At 46.6% G+C, this 13,154-nt stretch overlaps 1 protein-coding gene across 7 annotated transcripts; it reads right to left on the bottom strand.

Moving 5' to 3' along the window:
* Positions 1-1,975: 1,975 nt before the first annotated feature.
* Positions 1,976-10,916, bottom strand: S1PR1 (sphingosine-1-phosphate receptor 1). 7 transcript variants are annotated; one of them, XM_083743510.1, is made up of 2 exons: positions 10,780-10,916; positions 1,976-5,238 (listed from the first exon to the last, which is right to left on the bottom strand). In XM_083743510.1, exon 2 carries the CDS (start codon positions 5,090-5,092, stop codon positions 3,953-3,955), a length of 1,140 nt encoding a protein of 379 aa, XP_083599636.1. In that variant the 5' UTR covers positions 5,093-5,238; positions 10,780-10,916; the 3' UTR covers positions 1,976-3,952. The 7 variants fall into 7 exon arrangements, with proteins under 7 accessions (XP_083599636.1, XP_083599638.1, XP_083599635.1 ...); XM_083743512.1 differs by having other exon boundaries at positions 10,641-10,847; XM_083743509.1 differs by lacking the exon at positions 10,780-10,916 and adding an exon at positions 9,362-10,375.
* Positions 10,917-13,154: the final 2,238 nt, after the last annotated feature.

Raw genomic sequence — 13,154 nt, 5'->3', positions numbered from 1 at the left:
GAATTGAAAATATTGTTGTAACATTTAACATTATTGTGCAATATATTATTAGCATGATATATTCTGTATATGTATTTTTAATAAAAAAAAAAAACAAGATCTTGAATATTAGTGCTCTCTGCATGAAAACATCAGGTGTGGGAATATTCAAGGTGTCAACCCTACACCCCACATGTCAGAAGAAAAGACTGCTTGCCACCACTCCTAGCACAGGCAATTACGGTAACATAAGTGTCTGTCATTGCTCTGGTTGTGAGGAAGCAAGCCTACACCCTTCTTCCCTTGGCATAGCACAAAAACAGGGCTGGGGAGAAAAATCAGGGACTAGCTTCCTCTAGCTTCCTTGCATATTCTTATTCCAGAGCACTGATATATCCATGCAGCAGAACCATGTGCTAACCTTCCCAAGAGTGAACCATTCAGATGGCTGGCAAGGGCCGCTCTTTTGATTTTGTTCATTAGCGGCTTTCAGTGCTGATGTATTCACAAGATATCCTTCTGTCCCGTCTACTGAAGTGAAAGGTCCACGTGGCTAGAGAACAAAAATATACAAGCAACCGAGGTGTTGTGATAGGGAAACGGGGACCAAAAGATTTTCCTTCAATATGTCAGGACTGGAGTCACTGGGATCAGTGGCGTAGCGTGGGGGGTGCAGGGGGGGCCGGGCGCACCGGGCGCAACATCTGGGGGGGGGCACGCTCACACTCGCAGCTCTCTGCCCCTACCTGGCTCACTCACTCTCTCTCACTGCAGTGCTGGCTGTGCGAATCCGATCCGAGCTGCCGGGTCGCCGCCCACTGTGGAGGGGGAGGGTGCCAGGCGTGCGTTGCTGTGCGGAGCGGAGAGAGCGCGAGGGAGGGACTATCTGGGGGAGGGACAGTGCAGCGGCCGCCCAGCGCAGCGCTGAGCACGGGAGAGAACCACACCCGACCAGCCCAGGCAGCAGCAAGAAGAAGCTGGCAGCGGCGGCAGGTTAGGGGCGCAAATTACTTGCCTTGCCCCGGGTTAGGGGGCGCAAATTACTTGACGTGCCCCGGGTGCTGACAACCCACGCTACGCCGCTGACTGGTATACTGAAGATTCAATTCCAAAAAGTTCTCTCTCTCTCTCTCTCTCTGTGTGTGTGTGTGTGTGTGTGTGTGTGTGTGTGTGATTTTAGTAGTCCTTTTTTTATACCGCCCAATTACTAGAATTGGAAGTGTTCATGAGAAACAGTGGGGCGTCCTTTGAAATGGGTTGCTTTCTACCCTTCATTACCTCAGACCCGCTAATGAGCAGCTCTTCGTCTTCTGCATTTTTCTTGTGTTGCCTTTTGCAAGCGTGGCTGAACAAGCGTTCGCATTGCGAACAGGTTGCAGCTCAGAAATCGCCCATCTCCTTCTGTGTGCAATGAGGCTGTCCCTGCAACTCCCACCCTGTTCTTTCCCAAAATCTGCCACTCAGCTTATTTCTCCAGGCTGAACTGAAGCCATTGCTTCATCCGATGTTACGTTGGCCTGTGGCACTCTCTCTCTTGCTGCAGATGCAAGGGAAACAATTCACCCCACAGTCATCCCTACCCAGGTTTTAATGTCCTCAGTGTGAAAGTCTGTAGAGAGCATTTGCCTGCTTCTTGTGCTTTAATTTGAACCACAAACACTTCCCTCCTGCTTGAGGCCAGGACATGTTGAATAACCTAGGTCTGGCACTGTTGCATTTAGGTTGATCTTAATTGCTGCAAATGTATTGCTGCGGAAAGGGAGTTTAATTACTCCAATTGCTACCTGCCCTGGTTTGAATGCTGCCTTGTTGAACCGCTGACCAGAATTTGCTGCTCTTGACAGGTCTTTTGCATCTACGTGTTCTGTTTTTACCACACAAATGTTAACCTGCCTCTCCTGGGCATAGAAATAATGTGAACTGTAAATTGTCCAAAAGACTGTCGTAAGAATAGGTACAGATAAAAATGCGACAGAAGGAATGTTCACGGCAGAACTTGTACAAAACCCTCAGTTTATTAATATTTAGAGGTAAACGCAGCTATGTGCAAACTGTACAACCAAAGTCAGAATCAAGTTAAATTCTATTTTTGTTTTTACAAAAAGAATTGCACTAGGAATACTAGAAGGCCGGCAGTCTTATTTTTTTTTAAAAAAAAAAACACCACTTATATATTCAACCAATATTTGTACATTAATGCATTGAATTCAACAGTCCTGCACAATTACCACAGTAACACTCTCGGACAACAACCTTCAACCGTTGGGTCTGGGCCCACATCACTGAACACCCCACTGCCAATTTCTTTTCAATGTTTAGATTTGGAATTTTTGGCACACAAAACATGAGCTCTGTAACTCAGCTATGGCCCCTCCTCCCCAAAGGAGGAAGAGAGTCACTGCGACTTTTTAACAGCTGCGTAACAAAAAGTAATTTCAGGTGGCCTGGCTTTTTGTATCATCTACACAACCTGAAATTTCCTTTCCTACACAGCTGAAATACAGCAGCTCTGCTATCCTCCTTTGCATCCAGTCACTCTTTTTGGAGATGAGGGAGGGGGGAAAACTTGAGAGAGGCACCAAATAATTTAAACCAGGACTCAGCTACATTCGTAAAGATAAAGGACTTTATATGCATTATAACACTGCGACACCAGGTGGCGCTGTGGAGTCCCGTTTTTCGCCAACGGGATTTCCCACTGTGAAGTTTACAACGCGTTTAACTAAATCGTTTCTTTGATGTGTTTAGAACCAGCCCAGGTCCCATGAGATTTAAGGTGAGTCCCAAATTATTGATACCAATGGAAAACTATTACTCTTAGCACAGGACAGCTACTATCCTGGTTAGCTTCTCTACACACTGTACACACAGAATGTACACACAGAATGTGTACCCAATTAACTCGGGTCAAATATAGATTTATATATATATATATATATATATTTACACACACACACAGCCCAGCAATTGATGCTGTGGCAAATTACATTCAATTAACACAACAAATACTTTCTGTGGACATCGGCAAACTTATAAACATCTTTTAAAATTGCAAACGTTCTGGGATCTAAAAGAATCTGGGGTAGAATGCAGACCACTGGCTTCATTGAAACTTTATCCAGCTTTCAAGTCTTCAGATGCCTCCAAGAGCCATCGCTTGGCCTAAGCTATGATAGGATTATTCCAAGAATAAGTGAGACAATAGTTTGTATGGCCCCTCATGCACCGAGGTGCTATCGAAATTGCTAACAATAAATGCACCTTGTTATTGAGTGGCATATTTATCAAATCAATTTAATGCCAAGGTTCAAATGAGGCCCCTTCCGTTCCAGACACCCCAGCCTAACTCAAGCGTAGTCCCATTCAATTCAGGGGAATTCAATGGCAGCATGCAGTGAGAGGCAGTGTTCTTCAAACTAACCATTGAAGCCCTCCATGTCCCAGTTCCCACCAACTTTTAATTGAATGTCAAGTGGCGCTTTGGCCAATCTTGAAGCAAAACACTCAAATTCTCTTTAGATTTACCCAGAAGAGAATCGACAGGGAGATTGGCTCCCCTCGCTGCTCAGTAAGGTGGGGAGGGCTGTTACTCAAAAGAAGAAGGAAAAACCCAGTAAGCTCTTTATTTTATAGGTTCACATTTTTCTGGAGAGGAAAATAGTATTTTCCACCCCCCACCCACTCTCATTCAACAGGTGTCGTTTCACCAAGGTTTCAGTCTTCAGAGTTATATTGGGCATGAACACTTCCAGCAACCCTAAGTGGCCTTGTTGCAATCCCAAACGACACACAACAAACTTCCAGGGAGGAAATGTTTTCAAGCCACACAATCTGTCCCCGCTCCTCCCCTCACAAGTGCCACACAACTCCCCTGCCAGCCTATCCTTTCCCTCATCTTGGCGGGAGAGAAGTGATCAGAACCATTCCACGCGTCGGCCTTCGGCGGGCCCACGCCTCCTCCATTCGAGAGTTCCTACGATGACGAGGTGACATTACCCGAAGACACAATAGTTTCTGGAGAGTCCCCCTCGTCTTTCTGCGGGTGGGAGGAGTTGTCGGATCTGCTTCGGCTGAACTCAATTCCCCCAATGATGGGCCTCTTGAATTTGGTCCCAGAGTCTGCAGTGGGACATTTGCAGCATGACATAATCTTGACAAAAGCTCGCCGCATCTCCTTGTTCGTTAGCGTGTAGATGATCGGGTTAGTGGCCGAGTTGAGAACCGCCAGTACTAAGAAATATTCGGCCTTGAGGAGAACTGGGCAAGTCCGGACTTTGCACCGCACGTCCAGTAAGAGGAGAATGAACAAAGGAGCCCAGCAGATAATGAACACACTTAAAACAATGATCACTGTCTTGAGCAGAGCTAGAGACTTCTCGGAGCTCCTGGTGGCTTTGGCCATGTTCTTCCGGAAAGTCAGCTGACGGCTCTTGGTCCTTACCAAGATGTAGATCCTGCAGTAAAGAACCACGATAGACAACAAGAGGCCCGTGAACACCGAGGTGCAGAAGAGGATATAATACTTGTGGTAGAGGGGCAACACGGTGGAACAGCTTTGTAGACGTTGGATGCAGTTCCAGCCCATAATGGGAAGACCTCCTAATATCACAGAGATGACCCAGCAGGCACTGATCAACAGGAAAGAACGGGAACTGTTGCTGCTGTTGTGAAGCTTCATCTTCAACATTGTAATGTATCTCTCAATGGCGATGGCCAGGAGGCTGAACACAGAGGCGGACAACGCCACAAACATGCTCCCTTCCCTAAGAAACCACTGGGCAGGGGTGAGGGTGTAGGTCTTGTGTCCAGACAGTAAGAGGTTGGCGACATAAGCCACCCCGGCCAGCAAGTCAGAGAGTGCCAAGTTGCCAATGAAATAGTACATAGGCCTGTGGAACTTCTTTGTTTTCCAGATGGTCAGAAGGACAAAGATGTTCTCCAGGATGATGAAGCAACAGATGATGATGAAGACCGCAGAACTTGCTTTGATCCCGGTGTCCACATTTTCATTTAGCTTCCCCGTGAAGTTGTAATGTTCTATGATGATCTCATAGTTGAGATAGTCGCTGACTCCACCGAAGGCCTTCACGTGGGGGTCCTTGGTGGAGTCCATGGTGCCGGCCTGAGTTGCAGTTCTCCAGACGGCCACCAAGAGGCGATGTGGAGCAGGTAGTTCAGCAGCTGCCCCGGGCTTCAAGGTCCAAACGTCTGTGGCTTCCAACGTCTAGCTCCTTCTGGGTAACCTCAGTAACCACAGTCCTTAAAAGCAGGAGACACAAGCAAAAAAATGTTAATTTAGGAGAAGTGATTTATTGTTATTATACTATTGTTGCAAGTCCAAAGTGAACATTCTGAAAACCCAAACATGAAATCCTGCAAGTTTGCTGCTAGTATGCCCACTGGCAAGTAAAATGACATACCCGATGGGGTATATTATTCAGATTTTACCTCATAAACCTCATCCAGCGTCAGCTGAAGTGCTAACAGCTTATATGAAACTGTTTACACCTATATCAGGACATAACACCTAACGGAATAAAGGTGTTAGCACTTCAACTGATGGCAGATTGGGTTTATTTAACCAATAAATAACACCTCAGTAGCACAGGGGAAGGCAATGGGTAAAAAAAGCCACACTGACATCCTCTGCTTTTGACACATGTTCATACATTCATGCTTATAGCCATGAGACCGAGAGAAAAAGCTGCCCAGATTTCCACACCGAAAGCCAAGTCATACCGTTTGCAATCAGATCACAGCAGCAAAGTTAAAACTTCTGTCCTTTTGTTTTTAAAAAAAGGCTCATTCTCGACATGACCGCAATCTAAAACTGCTGACTTGTCTCATAAAACACGGGGGTAATGCATAAAACAAATTTGACTTTTGAAAGGATTAAACAGAAGGAACCGGATAATCTATCCGCTGCACACGCCTACCCAGAGGTAAGCAAGGTGTGTTTAGGACTGCAGTGGAGCCCACCCTAAATTAGCTTTGTAAGAGAGGTTTAAAGGAAGGTGTAATTCAGAGGTGAGGAACCCACTCCCCTCCAGAAGCAATTGGATTCTCATCAGCCACTGGGGAAAGACTGAATTTGAGACATGTGCATTGCATGCAGACATCTCAAGTTCAATCCCCAGGTATGCTCCAGAAATACTCATCTGAAACGCTGGAGCTGCTGGTCAGTGTAGACCAGTGTTTCCCAAACGTGGGTTTCCAGCTGTTTTGGGACTACAATTCCCACCATCTCTGACCATTGTTTCTGCCAGCTAGGGATGATGGGAGTTGTAGTCCAAAAACAGCTGGAGACCCAAGTTTGGAAAACACTGGTGTGAACAATATTGGGATAGGTGGACCCGTGACTCAGCTTCCCAGGTTCCAGCCCCAGTCGGCATGGCCCAAAGTCAAGGCTGATGGGAGATGTAGTCAAGCAACATCTGGCCACCGCTTCCGCATCCCTGGCATAACTTGCACAAAATTGAGGAAGTTGCCCTCTGTCACGAACAACAACTGAAGAAAGTGTGGTGTCAGCAAAAATAAAAATCAGTAAAGCTAACAGAAAGCGAGGAAATAAAATGCAAGTCTCCCGGGACTTTCTATTTGGGAGTTGAGAAGAGATAACAGAATGGCCTTTGGCTACTGCCCTGCATGCAGTTTGGAGATTTGTGTCCCCATGGATTCTAGTAGCCCAACTCATATCTGTGCAGGATTTGCCATCTACAATTAAGTTAGCAGGAGGAGGAAAGTAAGTGTAAAAGGAGATATGGAATTGAGGATTAACAGAGCACAGAAGGCACCCACAACACTGTGACCACACTATTGATTGTGGTCAATTAACTTGACAGAGGAAATAAAGCTAAAACCTTCACTGCAATCCTGAACACACTGGTAAATCCCAGTGAATTTATTTATTATTATTATTATTATTATTTATATACCACCCTATACCCAGAGGTCTCAGGGCGGTTCACAAAACAAAATCAAAATATAAAGCCACAAAATATATAATCAAAATATGCTTAGGAATGTACTACAAGCTTTTCATGAAAGGGAAAAGTGAAGCTCACTCTATTCATTGGATACCCTTCATTCAAGGCTGAACAATACTGACTTTTCAAAGGGTGAGTATCATAACAAAGTCCAAATCACACAAGACTTTTCCCATTGAGTTAGAAGACATACCAGCTTAAGTTACACACACACACACACACACACACACACACACACACACACACAATCATCAGTTTCAAATGGCATATACCTTAAGCCTAGAATCAATGGCTGAACAGGCACGGCGTCATTTAAACGTGATGTACCGAAGTTTCAAAAGTACAAATCTGAGTCAGGCTTGGAACCCAAGCAGATCCTCACCTCCAGACCCAGAAATCATGCAGCCCTCAACCAGATTGCTATCCCTAGAAACACACCACATTCAGGAATTGCAGATAATTGGGCTCTTACATAAGCTCTGTGAACGCATGAAAGAGAGGAAGGGGATCTGTACTTTCTGCAACTTCTTCAAACCTCCACGCATTCTGCTTAAGTTCTAAACAGAACCTAAGTTCCCACAAGTTGCACGCACAGTCCAGTAATGCTGCCTCCTCTGGAGTTCCTAATCGCACAACACCGATGCGCATACAGCTAGTACTTTGCCCGGGATGGGTAAGTTGTGAGAGGTGACAGCAAGCAGAGTTGAACCATCCCTGCTTCCCACACGTAGGACAGGCACAGGGATACCATACGACAGAAAGAGCTCTGAAGGTCATCAGGTCCTGTGGACTCAAGCAGGACCAAACCCTTTTCAGAGTTGATGAGTCCATATGATTGAAGCCGATGGCTGAAGGGGCCCTGGCGGACTTTGGACAAAAGGGTTTGAGCAAGTAAGATGCTCCCACATACGACAAAGAGGAAAATAAACTGAGTGCATTGGACGAAATGAACAGAGTGAAAATTGCTTACTATTCCCAGACATGGCAAGGCTTTAAACTCACGTAGCTTGAGAACAAAGCTCCTGTCCCTTGGATCCTCCAGTAAATTTATGTCCTGTTCCTTTGACGTCCGCTCTCAAGTTTGCCTCCCTGCAGTCCCCCCTGGGAGGGGGCGGGTGGAGGAGAACACCCTCTTTTAAAAGAAACAAATAGTTGTTCTAGTACCTCAGTTGCACTAAACCATCCACTAACCACTTTCTTGTTGGAGTCTGCCATTTCTAACTCAATACCCAAGTACATCAGACAAGGGTTCTAATCTAACCTCAGAGCTCCCTTGGGAAAGGTTTCCACAGAAAGCCTTTCAGCAGCCGAACCTTTGGCTCCTGAAAATCACTCATTTTTTGTGCATTAAAAAATTAAATTGCACAGATATACTTGGGGAAATCTCCGTCTTATGAACATTTCCCATTCTCGAGGCCAGCATATCAACTTCTACACCATCATCAAACTCAGCGATGCACCCATACCTCTAAATAACAGGATATGGCTTATGCGCTGCCAATATCTCTAGTACATCTTATTCATTCATTCCGATCCTCTCCTGTGCCTCGCTTCATAACGCATGGATCCCAGGCATCGCCTTCTCAGTGGAGTCTGCACTGCCGGCAGTGCCATCGCAGCCCTAGGAAGTTAGTCCCCGCAACTGAAGTTAGCTTGTCGCCAAACAAATGCAAGTTCGTTCTCAGTTGCCTGCAGTACCAGCCGCTGACTGGCATGTGGCAAGGAGCCTTCGGGAATCAAATATACAGATCAGACCCAGAACGCTTCTCAGCAGAGGAGACCAGGACCTGCAGGACCAGACTAGAGGCAGTTTGTATGCTCAACTGCTAGGCGCTAAGTATGGAGAAAGTTGAGAGAGGAGGGCACCAAGTACACAAATCACAACATCCCTGGGGGAGTTTGCTGCTTCAGATTAACACAGTTTATTCCTAACTTTCTTTCCCCATCAATTCAGGGGGGCAAGCTAAGGTTTTCTGGCGAGATCCCAGCAAATAGATCCAGGCCACAGCCCCTTCCCCAAACCCCCAAACCCATATAATTCCACCGTGTCCCTTCCAACACTACCATTCTATGATCCTGCGTATGCTTTCCTAGAGTCTCACTGAACGCAATGGGGTTCGCTTGCAAGTAAGCCTGCATAGGGTTGCATTTAAAAATAAAATAAATCACAGCCAATTCCACAGAACGACAACCCCCCCCCCCAACAAGGCCAGTCCATTCCCCCACATTACGGAGATGCAAAGCTGGGGTTGCCGTCGAATGCACGCTGGGGAGTTCACTGACGCGAGCACTTGCAAACGCGTGTCGTTTTTACATTCACACGTGCACCCAGCCAAATCGGACCTCGCCGAGACCCAGCACCCACAGCCAGCAAGTCCCCTTCTCCCAAATCTTACCTCTCTCGGGCAGGACGCGGGTCTCTCCGGATGCGGTTGCGCTTCGCATGGCGCGCGTCCCGCCGGCCGCCTCCTTTGCAGAAGAAGAAAAGCCGGACAGCTCATGGAAAAACCTTTCCCTTTCCCCCCTCTTTTTCTTTTGTGCAAAGTGGCGCCCACCCCTTCGCAGTTTCCTATTATTGTCGCGCTTCCCCGCCCTCCCCCTTACTTACGCGGCTCTCCCGCGTTAATTCTTGGCAAGCCTGGAGCGCACGGCGCGCAGACAACGCGGAGGCGCAGCGCTCGCTCTTCGCTTGCCAAGTCCCGGGCAAAACTGGCCGGCGGCTCTTGGGCGGCGGCTCTTAAACGGAGCGCAGCTGCGGAAGGGTTAACACCTGTTTCCTTCCTTCCTTCCTTCCTGCTCGCCCCTACCTCCCCCCCCCACACCAAAAAAAAGTTCGCGTCTGGCTCTGTGCGGGGACTGCGCGCGCGCGCAGCGGGAGAGGCGGATTTCACACGAGAGGGAAGTTGTCCGCGGACCACGCGGCTGCCTCTGACCCCTGCGGCCTCAGGGCTGCCATCGTCTGGTTGCAAACTGCTCCTGTGCCTTTAACAGCCTCCGGATTTGCAAGACTGAAAAGGCTTATCTGCATATCTTGAAAAGCTTTTCTTTCTTTTTTTCTGGAGGCTACACTGCTGCACCAAACCAAGAGCCGGATTTTCCCTCCTGGCCAGATGGGAAAACTCTTATGTGGATCTGCACGTGTTTCACATAATCCTAGAATTGTAGGGGTCATCTAGTCCCACCCGCTGCAATGCAAGAATTTCAGCTAAATCATACATGATAGATGGTCATCCGACTTCTGCTTTAAAACCTCCAAGGAAGGACAGTCCACCACTTCTTGTGGCAGTCTGTTCCATTGTCCAACACTCTGTCACTCTGAGTTACTTGTTTTAAAAAAGCAACCGATAAGCTTAATAAACAAGGCAAATCTTTCTGCGTCCACACCACACATTTAAAATACTTGTGTTCCCCCAAAGAACCATGGGTTTTTAGTTTATTCCTCCCAAAGCAAGGATTCCCGACAGTTCCCATGATTCTTTGAGGGAAGTCATGTGCTTTAAATGGATGGTGTGAATGAGACTGCCAGCCCAGCCTCTCCTTTCTCTCTCTCTCTCTCTCTCTCTCTCTCTCTCTCTCTCTCTCTCTCTCTCTCTCTCTCTCACACACACACACACACACACACACACACACAAACAGAGTGGAACAGCTTGGAAAGGCAGAATGAAATCAGCTCACCTGCCTGAATTTGATAAATTCCAGTATTTCTTCAAAATCCAATGATTCCTTGAGTTTCTTGAGGACTAGAAAGCTTGGTACCACACTATTTTCATCGCTATACAATTGCATTATCCATCTTCACTCATCTCCTCCTTACCTTCAGCCTCTTCTTCATCAGACTCCTTCTCACTACTGGCAGAAACAAATTCCTCCTTCCCTGCTTGGTCTTTGGCCTGATCCCGCGTCTCCAGGAAGTCCTTTAGGAAGGTGACGCGGCCTGTCGTTTCTGACTCTGCTTTGATCTTGGCGATGATCTCAGAAATTTCAAGGCATCTCCCACTTCCTTCAAATTCCTCTCCCTCATCATCTGGACAGTCTTCTTAGATCACTTCCCAACAACCTGGTTACATCTTGATCTGTTTTATGGGAGGTCAGAAGATGTTGCGCCGAGCAAATGTTATCCCAAACACTCTGGTGCCTTTTCCTCTTGCTTATCGCAAAAAAAGCCCCCAAAATATTTGAAAAGCAAGTTTGTTGGGCAAGAGCTCCATAATAACTTTAATTGCACAATCTGTCTTTGCCAGTATGCAATTGAATCCCATCCAAAAATAGCAGCGGTCTGGACAGGCCCTTAATATCCTTCCTTTTTGTGCAAGGTCTTGTGGAGAATAGACTCTCAAATTCTGTGGAAGTGCAAGTTGAGCTGTCTTCAGGGCAACTCTTCAGCTGATGGAACCACTAATAAGGAGAGCAGAGGTGGATTGAATAGTTGGCACAACCATATCCAGCGAAAGGAAAGGGTACGATGTGCTTGTTCATGCATGCATTTGTCACTCGATGGCACACGTGAACCGACTCCACTGAAAAGTATTTTTCTTTAGGTACCATTGGTGACTGGGAAGTTCTGGAGCTAGGACTGGTCAAAGTCACCAATCATGTCTTGATAGGTAAAGATTGCCATTTTATCACACATGCTTTACTATATCTGCTCTCTTTTCTTCTGGAAAAACAATCTCTCAAAGGACCAGTTGATGGCATTTTACCATTGTACTGTTGAGAGTGTATTAACTTATGGTCTCTGTGTGTGGTTTGGGAGCTGCACGGCCAGGGAAAATACAATGCTGTCCAGGGTTGTAAAGACTGCAGAGAGAATAATTGGGTGCACTCTTCCCACCTTGGATCAAATCTATCCTGCCAGGTGCCATAAGAAAGCTGCAGAGATAGCGCAGGATAGTGCGCACCCCGGAAATGATCTCTTTCAGTTTCTGCCTTCTGGAAGAAGGTACAGGGTTATAAAGACTAGGACTAGCCGTCTGAGAAACAGTTTCTATCCAAATGTGATTTTGGTTTTAAACGCAGTGTAAGGGGTCTCTATGGGAGTATATTGTATTTAATTATGGGGTATCAGAGTTTTTAGGGGGCTAACCAGGTTGGGATAGCAGGGATAGCAGGCTTGTTGGTTTTTGAATGTCTTATGTATTTTTTTTTTCAATTTCGTTGTTCTGTATGGGACAATGACAATAAAGATTATCGTATCGTGGTTTTTTTAATTTTAAAAATCCTCTTTACCATTCAGCACAATGATCGATGAGATATTCCACTCTTCTTCGTGAGCTGATCAAAAGGGTAGCTGCAAATACTTGTATGGGTGTCACCCAAGGAAACCCATTGGTGGAAGCACTCCTCTCCACCCCCAAGGAAACCCATTGGTGGAAGCCTCTCCACCCCCATAGAGCCCCCAAATTGGCTCGAGGGGACCCCAGAAGAGCATGCAAGGGGAGGAGCAGGAGGGTCATCCCATCTGGCAATGCTCAGATTAAATGTTTATAGTGCTGTGGCCCTGAATACCACCTTCTGCATCTATCCTGTTTAATGTACACACCACACACGTGAATCGGACCTTTAAAACCTAATGGGTTGGTTATAAAGTACGTCTTTCAAAATCCCTGTTGAAAGCAGTGGGGGAATGGTGCTTAACTATTCTTCCTGCTCGGCTCCTGTTTGCTTTGGCTAGCTCTCTCCTACATCGAACAAGGCCCCTTAAATGTGTGCACATCAAGTTGGATGCTCCCCCTCCTATCCATTCTGAACAGAGCAGAGGTGCAAAGCTGCTATATACACATCTATCAATGTGGAGTAACAGCCGTCCCCCTGAACCCCTGCTACCACAAATCAGAATTGTCCTTACTCCGCCCACGAGCTTGCATAAAGAGTGAAAATATCAGAGCGGCGTAGGAGTGGCAAAAAAGTATTCTGATTTATCATCTCGATTTGCCAGACGAGGTGGTTAACAGGGAGGTAACAGGAAACGACTCTGTACTGTCTTTGGCAAGCTCTTCTTAAGGGGGTGTGATAAAGCCAGAGAAATTTCCTGCAAACTTGCAGAAACAAATGAAGAGGATCAGGTCTTCTACCAGCAATTGCCCAGTAGGGAGCAACTTCCCGTTGAGATGGGTATACACATGAACCCAAAGGTCAAATGCCCTCCCTTTTTCTGGCACCCTGCCCCACTAGCTTAGGGGGATACTGATT

This window comes from Podarcis gaigeae, assembly GCF_964106915.1.
Source record: "Podarcis gaigeae genome assembly, chromosome: 6".
Classification (NCBI taxonomy): domain Eukaryota; kingdom Metazoa; phylum Chordata; class Lepidosauria; order Squamata; family Lacertidae; genus Podarcis; species Podarcis gaigeae.
Note: the sequence above shows the minus strand (reverse complement) of the source record. Positions and strands in the feature narration are given on the sequence as shown.

Bases quoted from the DNA above. Each gene is read 5' to 3' on its own strand.
- S1PR1 (XM_083743510.1), bottom strand. From the start codon at position 5,092: ATGGACTCCACCAAGGACCCCCACGTGAAGGCCTTCGGTGGAGTCAGC.